We start from the raw sequence: 16,251 nt of genomic DNA, 5'->3' as shown, positions 1-16,251 counted from the left end.
ATTGATATTTATCTTCATTAAGGTAGCCTTATTTTTGTAGTTGCAGTTATGAAGAAAAATAGCTTCACTAAGATAGTTTTACACTGTGTTCTTTTTCTATGTTAAACAGATTTCCTTTTTCAAGTAACTGATGATCCTCTCTACATACCATTTGGCACTATAATGGCACCCAACCTCTTATTTTGGTTTTTTCCCCATTAATTTCATTCCTCCTTCCCCTGCAGACAAAATCAGAAAACCAACATGAGTTACATTGCTGGCTGGTGCTCTTCAGTACATGAACATCTTCAAAGAGAAAAGCTACGGCTAAACCAACTTCTTATTTCACATGGGGATGAAGCACTTGGGCAGCACAGCACTGATGTATACCATGCCAGTAGATCTAAGCACAAACTTTTCAAGCTTCAAAGAACAGAAGAAATTATTGATTCCATTCTTAGGCACCAAGACTGTTGAATGCTTTCCCAGCAAACAAAATCAAAGTCCAAATGCATCCAGCTAAATGCCATCTAACCCTCTGTGGCTGATTGTTAATGCTTGGCTGAGAGATATATACGCAAACAGGACAAAAGAATCCCAAGAATCACAAAGAGTCAGAAAATTTAGGCTGGGCAGAATTATTAAGAAGTGGAGAATTAATTTTTTCCTAACAAAATTCTATTTATAAACTAGCTTATTGAAATACCTTCCATTTCCTCTCCCTGCATCTTGACCTGACATAGGAAAAAGCGTAAGAAATTGAGGCAGGCATGAGACTTTATTAAAAAGCAAGCAGCCAAATGAACCTGTGCCTATAATAAAGATGCTGCTTCACAATTCACCTCTTGGCATTCTTTGCCTGCTCCACAATTTTCAGGTTGATGTGGAGGAAACCTAAAGCACATCACCAGTTGTTAGTTACTCAAAGCCAAAGCTCTGAAGGCAAAAGCGAGTTAACTGAAAAACAAACCCAATCTATTTCTGCCCAGTCAAACATTCCTTAATTTTCAGAGATGCTGCACAAGAATCTTTAAGATATACCTACAACATACTGAGCGGGTACTGAATGTTCATAGGGAAGCATATCACTAAGATAATTCAACTAGTATAATCAAAATAAATTAAGCAACTAGTTACTGCTAAAGATTTTCAGAGCAAGGACCAAATTTAAAGCTTTAAAGCTTCAGACTATGGAATGAAATCCTTGATTTCTTTAATTCGGGGAGGGGGGGAGGAGGAAAGAAAAAAACTGGCATCAGTGTGGCTATAGATACATGACCAATTGAATTATTTTATTATAATAGCAAATACAAATTGTACAATGACTTTTTACTGAAAAATAGTGTGAACGCACATTTCATCTAGCTATAGTGTTCCATTAAAATCCTGGCCCACGCTCCCTTTCCAATACATTGATTTTTTTTCCCCCTTCATATACTTTGATTCTGTATTATTGTGACCTACTAAAGTTGGAGACCAATAGAGGTATAAAGCTGGGAGCAGAGAAATGAGGTTCAGATCCATTATTCTTAGCTATACTCCTGTAAGAAATAACTGACAAGTTTGTCAGTACATCAAATATGTGTTGGGTCCTGAGCTGCAGTAAAGGTTGTGTTTGCAGTGGTTTGATGGCAGGCAGCACTTTCAGCCTGTTGGAGGGATGAGCTGAAAGAGAAGGGGAGCTAAGCCCTCTTGCTCCTGTCAATAAGCCCCATCCAAAGTCTACCAAAACTGGCCAAAGGGCTCTCCCAGCAAACACAGCAGCCAGTATTCAGACTATACCCAGCATAAAGGTCTCTTAAGTGGCACATGGTAGATAAGAGACATTTTTTCCCACTAGTGTAAGAGAATCTTCAGCCCAGTTTGCAGTACAAACTCAGCAGTCATTCAAATCCAGTCATTTAGCACGACGTGGTCTAGGTAAAGACTGCTGGGGGAGCAAACACTTCCCTGCTGCTGTGGTGGCTGGCAGACGTCGGCACCCACATCGCGCTCTGTGACCGCTAAGGCATCGCAGTGAGAGTCCCTAAAAACTGATCAGTTACCTGCAGTGCTCGCAGCAAAGCACAGGAATACTGCACCTGTGGTTACAATGGCACTCATAAGACAATCTTGGCAGGATATTAAGGATGATCACTTTAACAGGCCACACCGATCTGCTGTTACAGAACAGGCAAACTGCAGCTTTGAACACAGGGAAATCAAAGTGAAAGTGGCTTAGATGGTTTCAGGAGTCAGCTACAACAGACAGACCTGGTCCGTGGTGATTATGGAGGGGAAGGACAGGGAGAGATAGCTGAGGGATACAGAGGTGCTGAAAGTAAGAAGAGATGAGACAGAAAAGTGGGTTGGGTACTTCCCTCTTCTGAAAGGTTTCGCAGTTGACCAGAGAAGAAACCATTAACAGCTCCTCAACTGGTGTTTCACCTAAATTGCATGAATATGGAAGATAAACGAACACATAGAAGTGACCTTGTGGGTTAATCAAAAGGAGGTGAATGTTTCAGAGAAGAGACTCAAAAAACACAATGCAAAATATTATCTACATTTCTTTTGCCACAAAAAGCAAAAGCAGGTTGATTTACATGTCTTAGAGTTATAAGGTCTTAAAGATCTATTCTGTCTTATTCCAGTTGCTTGCTGACCTCATTAGCATAGTTTGACAGCTTCCCAAAGGAGTATTAAAAATGTGACTAATATCTGTCAAGACATGCTGGGTTCTCAGGGATTTTAATAGACCAATTTATATGCTTTTGCATTAATTAAAAAGTTTGCATTGTTTATTCCATGTGGAATCAGCAAAACCAATGGGCAGCTAAATCCAAGATTTCAGGGAGAGAAGGTAGGCTCTTCAGAACAGAGATGCTCATAGAAATGCACGCATACCACATTTCTCAAGTGTTTATGCTTTTAAACAGTATATGTTCATTCCAGGTTCTTCTCTTAAAGATTAGTATATCTGATCACAGCCAATGTTTTCACAGTAATTTACTGGATGCATAAATTTGAGAAATGTCCCAGACATCATTAGCTGACTGAAAGAAAAGATTCACAATTACTTTGGTCAGACACAGTACCACTGTCGACTAATTCTGCAACTGAATTAAAGCGATTTAGTTTCTCACAAGAAGTGATTCTAAAAAACAAGAGCTAGGATTGAAATGATGAAGTCCTTGAAGACAGCACAGCCTTTGTGTTCTCCTTCCTACGTACTCAGTGAGATTCACCTCCTTTAATAAAATCCAGACCCCAACCTGCCCTGCAGAACATTTCCAATGAGCCACAATTTACGTCAAAGCTTATGAGTGAGGAGTAAGGACAGCACAGGGAACATGTGATGGAGGTATGCACTATCATATCCATCTAACTTTCACCAAACAACAGCTACACAACACTGGAAATGGCTTAAGTTTTACCAAATACAAGCTCCTGTTTCACAACAAAACGTGTTACCCTGGGCACTCATGTTTCCACAGCTCCTAGTATCATTATTTGCTCAGTTGAAGCTAGGAAGTCTGCCTCTTACTGTCATGATTTAAAAAAAGGGAATACACAGTAAAGCAAACATTACAAACCTGATATTTATACGACCTGCCAGATTTCTGATTGCTCTGAACTTAATGGAAAATCTACCAGTGACTTCAATGAAGCAAACATTTTATTAGATATTGTGCACTACTCTCCTGTTCCCCTGTAAGAGATGTTCATTATGTTTATTGCTTCTGCTGGGGATGCAACAGAAATGAAGAACATTATATTTAAATCAAAGCAATCTGAAATAAGGCAGGTGTTTAAAAGTATCTTAACCACCAGCATAGCTACTGAGTAGACTATTCACATGGAGAACACAAATACATACAACTAAAATCAAACAATGCAAAGCAAACAGCCGTGTCAAGATGAAGAGCCAGGACATAAAAAAATTGAATTAATTTCAAACTAACCAAATTAGTTTTCAGACACAGTGAAAGAGAGGTGTCTAAGGTATTGGAGACCATCTGCATCTTTATCTACTGTATCGAGGTTATTAAGGTATTGCAAAAGAAAGCAGACTCCTTGTGCCTCCCTGCTTTCCTCTTCTACAAGTCGGGGTTGGCCAAAACTCTCCTTTTAAAACCAGTTGCATGCTCATTAGTTAACAGTGGGTTTGAGACTCTCCTTGCCAAAATCACCACTGGGCCTGGAAGTCTTTACACCTGTCAAATTCTGATGAAGCTTTGTGATGGAATAGTGTTCCCCACATGCACCATCTAATTCAGCCTTCCCTGGTGATACCTTGGTAACCAAAATGTAACTACAGCATGAATTCTAATTAAATTCCATTTCGATGCTGATGGATACTCAGGGATTTCAGCACTGGTTAATGTCCTAATCAGAATGAGCAGTTAAAATAACTATTCTTTGAAAACTAGAAAATGAATAGAAAAATTTTTAAAACTATTTTTGCCTTTTCCAACCCAAAATGTGGTGTTTTCACTTCAGGGAAACAGAAGCTCTTTATTTTGTTGTGTTGAACTTGGTTTGAAAAATACATGGTGTGCACTGCTTCAAGGGCACTGTGTATCTGACCCTGCTCTCCCAAGTGGACCACATACCAGAGTGGGATTTTGTTGCTGCTATTTTAATTGTGTTCTAGATGTCAAACATTTAAAAGGAGGTTGAACTGATCCAAAAGAAAAGCATTTCACTTTTATTTTCCCATGGACACTTCTATAAAACACGGATCTTCACAAGTGAAAATATTGTTCTAAGGGAAGGTTCCTGGCCAGTTCCAAAGCTAACTGGTCTACAGAAAGGGAAGTAATAAACCCAAAACAATGCAATGCCAGGTCCCTCCACGGCAAACAATGAGGACTAAAATCTTTGTTCTACTTTTCTTGCCCAAACAAAAGATGAAGGTATTTCAAAACAAATTTACTTGAAGAAACCCTGGAGAGGCACAAGCCAATTTCAAAAGCACCAGAACTGACGCATAAATGTTCTTATCTGCTCTCTTCCATCCCTGTGTGTTTCTCATTTCAGCAAACTTAATTCACTTTCCATGGATGATGCCTTAAGTGAAAATTAATACCACTGCTTAATGAGTAAAGCAATTAGCCACCTTGCACTTTCTTAGTGTGCAGCTGATGGATTAAGTACATTGATTATAGAGAAAAATAAACGCTGTGGACCATGTGTTGTCTTCAGCTTGCAAAGCGAGTTGTCTTTGGCACCATCTCACATGGCTTGTACACCAGGCGTGCATTTAACTTGAAGATTATTCCTTTCAGATTGTTCTCATATAGAATAAAGCTGGAAACATGGAGGGCCACAATGATGGTCAGAGGACTGGAGCACCTCTCCTATGAAGACATGTTGAGGGAGTTGGGCTTGTTCAGCCAGGAGAAGAGAAGGTTCTGCGAGACGTTAGAGCAGCTTCCAGTGCCTAAAAGGGGCTGACAAGAAAGCTGTCACTACGTACCTTTTTACCACATACAGGACAAGGGGGAATGACTTAAAGCTGAAAGAGCATAGATTTAATTAGACATAAGAAAGACGTTCTTCCCTGTGAGGGTGGTGAGATACTGGCACAGGATGCCCAGAGAAGCTGTGGCTGCCCCATCCCTGGCAGTGTTCAAGACCAGGTTGGACACAGGGGCTTGGAGCAACCTGGTGCCCCTGTCCGTTGCAAGGGATTTGGAACTAGATGATCTTTAAGGTTCCTTCCAACCCAAACCATTCTATGAAACTTCCAGCAGCATTCATTGCTCTGAAAATAATCTCAGCCAAATGCAACTACAATGCATTAGTATCTTTCTGATTCCAAAGGAATTTATTTTGAGGATATTTTATAGCTAGGAGGAATCAGTGCATCCCCCTGAAGAGGCCAACATCAGTGGAGCAACGCCAACTCCAGTGGTACAGATGGTGCTAAGCACCAAGAACTTGCAGAAGCATTCAGATCTTTCATAACAGGCTTTAGCAAAGCTGTTATCATAACATCTTTCAGTGTGAGAAATCCAGTTTTCAGCTGCAAACACAGCTCTGTATGTGACACAAACCATCTCTCCTTAAGGCAATCACACCTCTTTCACAAGCTGCAGCCTCCCTTGCAGAAAAACCCTCTTTCTATGCCCTCTAGCCATATGCAATAATCCGGAGAAGAAATAGTCTCTAAGTTCTTTTTGCTGTTCCATCTTTTTAATTGAGTTGAAAGCTAGAAGGCTGTGATAACATCTATGATTATGAAACATTTTTATCTTTCACAAACTAAGAAGACACGGACATCTCCTTTACACAGCACCATGGCTTCTCTTCCATTAGCAGTGCTCATACTGACCAGCTGTAAGGCAGAGAAGAGGAACTGTACAGTTAGACTTCAGCACCACTGTGACAGGTACCTGCAAAACCAGGTACTGTTGGGAGCAAGGAAGGATTTTTTTCAAGATGTGAAGCAGTTTCTGTAAGTGACAAACCCAGGACACACTTCCAAGTACACAGAGAACTTTATTTGCCTGGCTGATCGTACCAGAGAAGGCATCATCTCATTTTCAGCCTTTCATATGTTCAGAGAAAAAAAACAACCCAGATTGCACAAAACAGAGGGATGAGCCCAGCAGCTAATTCTGCACAGAGTAACAGAAAAAAACAGCCAAGACTGAAACAGAGAACTTCATTCTCTTCCCTGTAAATTGTAATTTATGCCGGTGAAACTTCATTGTCTTGCATTTCCTGACTGATCATCCTCTAAATGCTAAACCCAGCCCCTTAGCTGCCAGAAGCCATCTGAGTAGCACAAACAGCCCAACAGAAGGCCATCACTTTCAGTTGCTAAGGCATCAGTCACCCTGGCATTTAAATGCTTGATCCATCCTTCTATCCTGGCAAAAGAGAGGTTTCATTTTGTCTGAACTATCTCTTGATGAAATTTCTGCCACAATCCACTTTAAGAGCATCCATCAAGCAGTGCACTTACTGAATTCTCGATGCTAGTAGAAAGATGTTTTGTGAATTTATTCCAGGTTTTGGTTGATAATTTTTAATTGCTATGCTAGTGTTTATTTCAGAAAACCTATTAGCAAAAAAACCAACTCCATAAAACACAAGTGAAACCAACCAACCCAAAATCCAATTAGCGATGTGTTCAAGCACCTAGAACAGTTTATTCTGTTCTTTTTGATAATGTGTTATTTCAACATTGCAATTAAAAATTCGTACTAACAACAATGGCCAACATGGAGAGTTTGCCCAGAAAATAACTTTGATGTATTAGCAGTAAGGGTTTATTCATATTAAGTGTCTAGTGTCTGTGCTCAATAACCCTTTGAAATGCATTAGGAAATGGCAGTGCAACTGTCTCAGGCTCTTTTGAAAATCATGTCATAGGGCTCAGATCTCATAAAGCTAACTGAAATCATTTGCTGATGCCAGGCAAGTATGAACCTGACTCCACTAAGGTTTGGCTTTATGTTCCCTGTGGATCCCTTGGGCTGATATTAATGACAGTGCAGAGACACTGGGATCTTTTCAAGGTCTTCAGAGATTCTCCAACAAATTTCAGTCTTGGGAGGGTAACGTTTTTCTCGCCACCAGTTATATATGAACTCTGTTTGACTTCACCAATTACATCAGCTGGGACTTCTGTGGGGCAGATCAGCAGGGTCAAAGCAGTGTGGTTCAACAGATGTCAATGGAGCTTTGTCAACTTACAAAACCCCACAATTAGGCCCCAGTGATTGTAGTGGAGATACTGATGATTTCTATCAGTAAATCATTGAGATCAGGCTCATGGCCTCCAAAACGATTTGCAGGTCCTTTCAGTAGTGTGCAGGGAGGCCAAGGCATACTCAGAAATTCATGCTAATGAAGGAAACACAGGCTTTCTAAAAGAAAGAAGATCCTTTATGCTGTTGCTGAGCTTCGCTACACATATTGCAGTGTATAATTTATCGCCTGTACTATTTCTTATTTCTTTTGTGGCTGTGAAGATTATTCAATGATGTTTTTGTTCTTCTAGCAAACAATGGAAATTGCTTCTCATAACAGAAATAGAACATTTCCCTGCTTCACTGCTTATGTGATAAGATAATTATTCCAAAAATATGCTTCTGTTTGCCTCTCAGCAAGGCAGGGGGAGCTGTTATCATATTAGCTGGTGACAAGTAACCAAAAGTTGTGAGAGAGACTGCTTTGTGTTTAGAGGTGTCACCAAAGTGGAAAGAAAAGACAGATAAGACCACCTGCTGTTCACATTTGAGTAAGACACGGTAGGTGACAGAAAACTTCAATTTACCCTAGGGTAACTCCAGAAATTCTTCTCTCATTCCTTACATACGGCCTTTTTTGCTCAGCAAATCCTCTCCTGTGTACAGCTTGAGTGACAGCTGTTAAGGACCTTGGAAGATGGAACATAAAGTTGTACCATAAAGACACACATTACAGGAAAGACAGAAAGTTAGGCGAAGGACGGCAATGAAGCGCTGCTGAGATGACTGAATGTTTGTTTATGCACGTTACATCCATGTAATTCCACAGATTTCAGAATCTTTTTTCTTACCTGAATTTATCACTATATACTACTAAGAATTGCTGCACGATCTTCATTTCACATGTACCAGTACTTCGTAAAAAAGCTACCTACTCACAGAGTCACCTCTGGGTTTCCTACAGTAAATGCTTGTCTTGTTCTCTCTCCCTCCCCAATTTTTTGAAACAAGCTTTCAGCTTCAGGCAGAGTTCAGACACTGAAAACAGCAATTTCTTACTCCTGACCTGAGTCTCTTGGTGGCATCCTGATTTTCCTCACTACAGCTAATCAGGGACAAATGCACTTACACAAGATGATCAGCTCCCTGCTGCCATAAATGGGATAATGCAGCCACACTGACCTTCACCAGCAGACACTGGCCAAGTACAAAAGTACCACAATATAAGATCAGCTTATGTTTCTCTTCTTGGCACATCCAGCCTCCATTTGCTCTCTCAGGTTTCTCTTGAAAACAATGTACTGATATCTGTAATGTACACCCCCCACGGCTGCTGTTCTCCTCTTTTATTAGACATATATAATGTGCAGCCCTTGTGACTTCATTTTTCTTTTTCACTCAGATGCTGCATCTTGGAGAAGTCAGTCCTGAAAATTGCTGGCTTTGTATGTACACTCTGAACTGAAATAAAACCATGAAGTATATCAGGCTTCAGCTTTTTAATTATCAGTTCATAATGAAGGGTTCTCTTTGTGGGGAAAAAAATAATTTCCCAAAGGCTGAACCTCTGCAGGGTTTCCAAGGCTTGGAAGAAAATATTGATCGTTTGACAATGAGCCTCTCTGCATTCATGGTGCAGAATGGAAAATTCCAGCTTTGCCATAACCCCTTGATCCCAGAAAAGCAAGCAGCTATACTGCAGCAAGCTGGGAGGGCGTGCTGGGAGAGCAGTCCATCCAGATTGTGAGCAGGCACGCTCCCTTCCATGTATATAAAGTACATTAAAAAGAAAAATGGAGATTGAAGCAGTAAAGCTCAGAAACAGCAAAGAAATACATGGCTAGAAGTGCACTCCATATGACAGGTCATAGTTAAGCAATTTTTAGAAGAAAATACAGATTGTTTTTTTCTTTAGAAAGGTCTTTCTTTTCCCTGACCCTCCATTTTGTCTAAGTGCTAACCCCCATTAAACTATTCAAGCAAGAAAACTAGCAAGTTAAAAACATAAAAGCCAAATTAAACTGAGTAACCAATGCCAAGTTTTTATACTTGAAAATGCTCAAGTGCCAAAAACACCACCTTTGAGAGACTTTCTAATTGCTCCCAATTTTCCAAGCAAGATGCACAGACATTGCCAGGGTCTGCAGGCATTTACACACTCGAGAAACTTAAGCTGTAAGCTTTTAATTTCCTAAAAATAAGTAACATAACTTAAGAGAAAGTTGTCCCAAAGTGCAAATGGCATGAAACACCAAACATGTGGTATAGGAATTGTACAAAGGTGCCTGCAATTGCTATGCCAGCCTGAAGTGAGTCAACAACTCATCCCTGAAGACTTGTGTCATTGCATTTTTATGTCCAAACTGATCTTTCCTTCAGCTGGGTTTAAGCCCTTGCCTTTAATTCATGCCCAAATTACTACCTACTGTGAAAAAAGGCCCCCATGATCTCTGAGACACAGTAGATGCTGTCAAAGCAGGATCTCCTAAGACTGAAGGAGGTCTGTACAGCCTTGCAGCAAGAGGAGAGGCAGAGTGCAGGTGAACCAAGCCCTGCAACTGCTGTGCTGTACTTGGGCCACAGAGAGATGGCAGATTTTAGCAGCAGGAGCTGGAATCCACCTTGCCCTTCAGTTAGACACCTCTCAGACACACAGCAACAGCAGCCAGCTCTGCATGGGGAGATGCCAGCACCTCTTACCAGTTACCAAGTTTTATTTATCTTGCATACAATGTGTGAACTTATCAGCACGTTTCCTTGATGTGCCTTCTGGTATATTCAGCGCAGAATAAAAAGTGAACCTTATGCAATAAGGTCAACTATATACACTTGAGCTGTTCTTTCTTCTTCTCCCTCCCCCCACCAGTGCTATGACAGCCTAGAACTACAGATTTCATGGATAGCTCCTATTTTTTTTCTTTCTGTATTAAAAGCATTGGGGTGGTATCTCCTTTAAGAAAGTGATCTTTCAGATGGGGTTTCTGCTGCTCCTTTAAATGACTATCCCACCAACCACTTGTTCCTCAGTCTTTTCTGCCCTGTGTCTGGCTATTGATCTGCCTGTACAAGCCATGCCTAATTCTGCATTTTGCATTGGCCAGACAATCTGGTTTTGTCTCTCCAGATCCTGATCACCGCTCCACTACTGGACCACTCCTTGCCTGGACAAAGTCTTTCCTACACAAACCTTTTCAGATTCCCACCTTCAGATCAGTCTCCTTCATGACTATCATTAAAGGTTGGTTGTCCCCATGCCCAGACAGCTTTTCTTCTCCAGTTTTCATCCCAATATTTCTTTTCTGAACTCTCAGATTTCTCTTCAGCTCCACTATTTTCTGATTTCTAGAATCAAGTCTGTGCATTGTCATTCCCTGTGTCACTTTCCATTAATTTCCAAAAAACTCACCATTGCCACTCATAAAACAATATATTTCTGCTAAGCCTGACAATTATTTATCCATCAAGCAGAAAACATTTTTAGAATTAAAAAACACTGTATTAGTAAGAAATCTATTTTAGGTTTCCGGGCATAATCCTATAGGTTCACTGTAAACAATAGAAGTGTTCCTATTTGACACTGTATTAGATATAATGTACAGGCTTTTAGCTTCTTTAGCTGAAACATGACTTTTAGAATAATATTCCCATATCCTTTGTCCATGCCTGCTGCTGAAAAGTGAATAAAAAGTGCATGCTTTTCCCAGATCATATGCTAGAACATACACACAGAGCACAATTCCTGCAAAGAAAAGATCTGCCTTTTACAGACTTCTTTATTTGTATGAATCTATGGGAACATCCTACCGAGTTATTCCACTAGGAGATAATTTTGCAGTTAGGGCACAGGGTTTAATTAGCTGCTATCAAGTTATTAAGCCAGTTCATAAGGAGTGAAACTGGCTATCCTGCACTTCACCTCTGTGGTCAAATTCCTTGTGCAGAGTAAACACCTTCTAGATCCATTTATTCGCTACCAAATGTACTTTGCTACTTGCAACAAATAGATTTTTCAACCTGTGGTGTTATTATTTTCCAAACTGCAAGTAGGTAAAAATGACTTACAGAATCATATCACAGAATGGTTGGGGTTGGAAGGGACTTTCAAGACCATCTAGTTCCGATTGCCCTGCTATAGGCAGGGACGCCTTCCACTAGACCAGGTTGCTCCAAGCCTTGTCCAGCCTGGCCTTGTATACTTCCAGGGATGGGGCATCTCATTTCAGAGCTGTTCTACCTGAATGGCTTGTGTTTTACCAAAATTTTCAGTTGTCTTTGTTCTTCATTTAATTGCAGTTGAAAACTAACCCATATTGCTCAGCTGAAGAAGCCTGGGCTTCCCTGAGGAAGCCAGTGACTGCAGAAGAATAGCATGACCTAAGGCAGAGACACTGCAACCCCCCTGGCAATGAGCCATAGCTTCTTGATGCCCATCGCCCAACAGACTGCCACAAGCACATTGAGGCAACTGACAGTCCCTGGGTACTGGGAACCCTTGTAGATGCCTGAAGACAGGAGTGGTAGTGTTGAAGGGGGGGTGGGGAGAGCGTGGAACAATTAAGAAAGATAAAATCATCCAGTCCAAAGGTCTGAGTTCACTTTGAGGAACAATCAATTGGCACAGCATGTGCTGAGAATACACAATCTGCCCTGCACATGCTTTGAAGCACTGGATCAAATCACCTGTTATGAAGGAATTAAGCTGTTCTGAGAGAATTCAAAGGCTAATACATGCCTTGCCACAGCCCACAGCTCCTTGCCCCTCCAAGTGACGGGTGCATTCTGCATCTTAATAGCAGGATTTACAGCCAATTCCCAGGTTACTTATTTCTGTCCTAAATCCAATATTGTGAGCTGCAGCTTATTTAATGTGAAGCAGCACTGTCATTTCTCCACAGCCAGCCTTGTCACCTTTCCATCCCTTGTACATACAGGCAGTCCCGTTTTTAGTCTGCTTCTTTCAATGTGAATGTATCATCTGTAAAATAAGCAGTTCAGCTGGACTGTTATTTCACTCACTGTTACGAATTTAGTAGCAGAGGGACTCTAACAGTAAGAAAATCCACATTTTACAGAAAAAAGTCAGCTGGTACTTACGTAATTTGATGCAAGATCAGGGTGCAGATAATCAATTCCTGCAATAAGATAATGACAGAACAGAAACTAAAGGTTAAGAGTTTCAGAAAAGATTTTCTAATGATCACAAACAAGATTCCTTTGCCACCATAGGAAAATAATCATAGTGAATAATGCAGCTGACTGAGATTCCAGTTCTTAAATGTGGACTTGTAAACTGGTGTACCGCTTCTGATGCAGTCCCAGCTAGGAATTTCCAATTACTTATGACAAAATCCAGGTGCCAATTTAAAAGGTGAGCTCAGTGATAAAATTCATTGACCTGCTTTGTAGACTAGATCCTATTTAGTTATTAAGATTAGTTTAAATCACAATTTATCTTTATGCAAGTTCTGTCATCTCAAAGCATAACCAAACTAGCAAGATCGGTAACTGCTAGATCAGGACAAGATATAAAAAAGAGTATTTTTAACCACTGAAAACTGTAAAATAAGTAGACAGAAAATTATCTAAACTAGTCTTGGGGAGATCACTAAGGCAAACATGTTGGATTATGTGTATGAAAGACAATTTTTAATGCTGGATTAGACCATTTTAGCAAATATCTGAGCATAGGCTCCACACCTTGGTAGTGTGCTAAAGACTGTGACAGGGCAGTGGTGCAGAATATACTGATTCTAATGCATGGTATCTTTCTACATATGGCAAATATACAAATACCAGGGTATGGGGTAACAGAAGCAGCAGATCTACACTCTGATGGGATAAACTGACCTATTACATACCTAGTTAAATGATACAAAGAATAGCCACCAATCTCCTGTTACATTTTGATCATTACTCTGCCCTATGACTGCACCACACTATTACATGCTCAATTTTATCTCCAAGGAGAATGTTGTATTATGGCAGTTATTCTGATCAATGATTACCTCCCATTATGTATGGCACTAAGTTGCTGGAAGAGACCCATGTATCTGTGGAGAGCTTTACTGATCCAAATGGTAGATGAGACAACAAAAGTCTCAATGAAGAATCATGTTATTCAGGTGCCCTTCCAGGAGTTACTGGAAGTGAATATAAGGCAAACTACCCCCCTCTCTAAAAGCTGAATCTTATGGGCCAACAGCTTTATTTGACCTGAAACTCAAATAGTTCGTCATTGTCCCCATCACCCTCATGCTCAGCTATTCTGAAAGCTAAGTCCTGCCTCTGTGGGATCACTGAAACTGTGATTTCTCATGCTATCACATGAAAGATGATGCCTCACATGAGGCTGATCTCTCATGAATATACAGATATCTAAGTCTACTTTCTTACTTCCACAAAAAACTTAGGAGTAAGCAGACAAGGACAGATCTCAGTTGACCCCAGAAAACATAAGTGGTTCCAGGTATTTTATTTCTTTATTTTTAAAATTATTCAGTTACCATAAAAGGAAAACATTCAAAATTGAGCCTGAAGAAAAATGTTGAGAGACTGCAGAGAATTTGTGTACTTCAGCAAGGAACCCATGAATGGAACGGCTGTGATTTCAACTGTACCTTTTATCTTCACCTTCCCTGAACTTAGCCTCAAATCAGTAATATATTTAATATGCAGATGTTTACTGACATTGAGCATGAAAGTGTTTAATTAGTTCTGCTGTCAAGTATGACTTTGAGAATAATGTAACCCAGAAAATGTTTTCTTAAGTACTTTTTGCACAGCAATTACATCCTCCAGTCAATGCCTACAGAAGTCAAAAGGAGTTTTTCTTTTGGCTTAATGGCCATTATAGTGTGCCCTAGAAGATATCTGAGTGATAATTGCAAACTAATTTTAATGCTTGGATATCCATGCTTCAGCATCCCTAGTGAAGTGTTTATAACATGTTTTCCCTGAAGATCTCAAAGTCTTTATGGAGGCTGGTAGTCTCACCACTATAAGCAATCATTATTACTTTTTAATCTTTCTTTGACTTTGATTACATGGAAAAAGCTACTTAAAAACATTATATTAGAACTCAGTCTTCACTTACCATCATCCATAATTCCTATGGTTACTCCCTTCCCTGTGTATCCCAGCTCCCACGCTTCAGCTACATTAAGGTCAAGTCCAGGAGTCCCATCTGCTTGACCAGTGTTAATCTGATACATCAGTGAAAAAGAAGAATAGGTTTTTTTTACTTGACAAACATATTTTCACAGACACTGAAATTTGGTTTATGTCTTTGGTAGGGAAAAATATATTCCATTTGCTTTGGATTACACATCTGTACATTATCGTAACTACTGCAGAAAGGCAGTGGTAAAAAACCAAACCAAAGCAAAACACCAAAAAATCAACCCTTGGTAAATTCACTTCTTTGTGGTTTATAAGATTTGGTTAAAATCTGAGCTTTTGGACCCAAACAAGGACTTTTTTACTTAAAATGTCAGGGCACTAGGTCAATCCAGAAAAAAGTTAGACCAATGGATTTCACGAAGGACTTTTTTATGAGCAGGAAATGCTTTTTTCTTGAAAGCAGGGATTTACTGGAATTCATGACCAATGGGTTTAGCACCAGAAACAAGTTCTTTGATAACCAGGTTAGCCCTTCTTCAAGCAGTAAAGTTCACTAGATGAACTTCAGGGGTCCTTTCCAACCTTGTGTCTGTGCGATTCTACGGTTCTGCAGTACAGGCAACCTCTTGTATCTTCAGACATCACTCATGTTCACCAACTTCAAAGTTCTCGAGTTGTGTAAGAAAAATAGTATGGCTTTTGCTGTCAAGATGCAGAAAAATTCAGTTTTGTGTCAGAAAGATCTCATTTCAAAACACATTTTAGTGGACTTTACAATCTAAAAATTACATAGCTTTATATAAATTTTATTTTTGTCACTGAAAAAATCTGCTTGAAGTACCAGAAAGAAGTGAATTAAACCACATTTTATCATCTCACCAAGGATGAAGCCCCATCCCTGCTAATGCACCCTCATTCACCTGAAAACTCTTGTTTTAGGAAAATAAACCCCAACCATATTGGATGGAATCATAAAACATAAGAAATGGATTAAAAGGAAAGAGAATAAGAAACACTACTCCTAAGCAAAAAAGACACTTCCTAAGTTAACAAGGCAGTACTGCATTTAGTAAGTATTTCATCATAAATAGGTTGCAAGATCAAACCTGGCCCAAACTACTTTATCAACCTTTTATATAATTTTGGCTACTTCTGTGTAGAAATTAAATTTTTCTTATATGACTGAAGATTTCTCCCTATTAAAAATGACACATTAAAAATGAAACAATTTAGCAAAATATTAATTTCTTTTGACATTAGCTTAAGCCAAAATTCATCAGTTTTCAGCTGTTCTGCTTTTGACAGAAGAGATTCAATTAATATTCATATTTCCATAAGACAAGAAAAACCTCAACTTTTTGTAGCCAATACACTAGAACTTTCTGTTACAATTCTCTAACAATATTTTACCTGGCAACAGCTCAAAGACATGATTCATATGCAGTTTTAGGGGTCACATCAGCACACC

The 16,251-nt window shown here is 39.7% G+C and overlaps 1 protein-coding gene across 1 annotated transcript in view; it reads right to left on the bottom strand.

The window, feature by feature from the left end:
* The window catches only part of PCSK2 (proprotein convertase subtilisin/kexin type 2), a gene marked incomplete at its 5' end in the record, with an annotated part of 81,815 nt that overhangs the window by 35,176 nt on the left and 30,388 nt on the right, over window positions 1-16,251 (bottom strand). The window contains 2 exons of the mRNA XM_010022174.1: window positions 12,759-12,796; window positions 14,758-14,866. Of these exons, the coding sequence (XP_010020476.1) occupies window positions 12,759-12,796; window positions 14,758-14,866 (147 nt within the window). The remainder of the gene's footprint in view (window positions 1-12,758; window positions 12,797-14,757; window positions 14,867-16,251) is intronic.

This window comes from Nestor notabilis, unplaced genomic scaffold (assembly GCF_000696875.1).
Source record: "Nestor notabilis isolate BGI_N333 unplaced genomic scaffold, ASM69687v1 scaffold979, whole genome shotgun sequence".
Classification (NCBI taxonomy): domain Eukaryota; kingdom Metazoa; phylum Chordata; class Aves; order Psittaciformes; family Psittacidae; genus Nestor; species Nestor notabilis.
The sequence above is the reverse complement of the archived record's forward strand: the minus strand, read 5'-3'. Positions and strand labels throughout refer to the sequence as shown.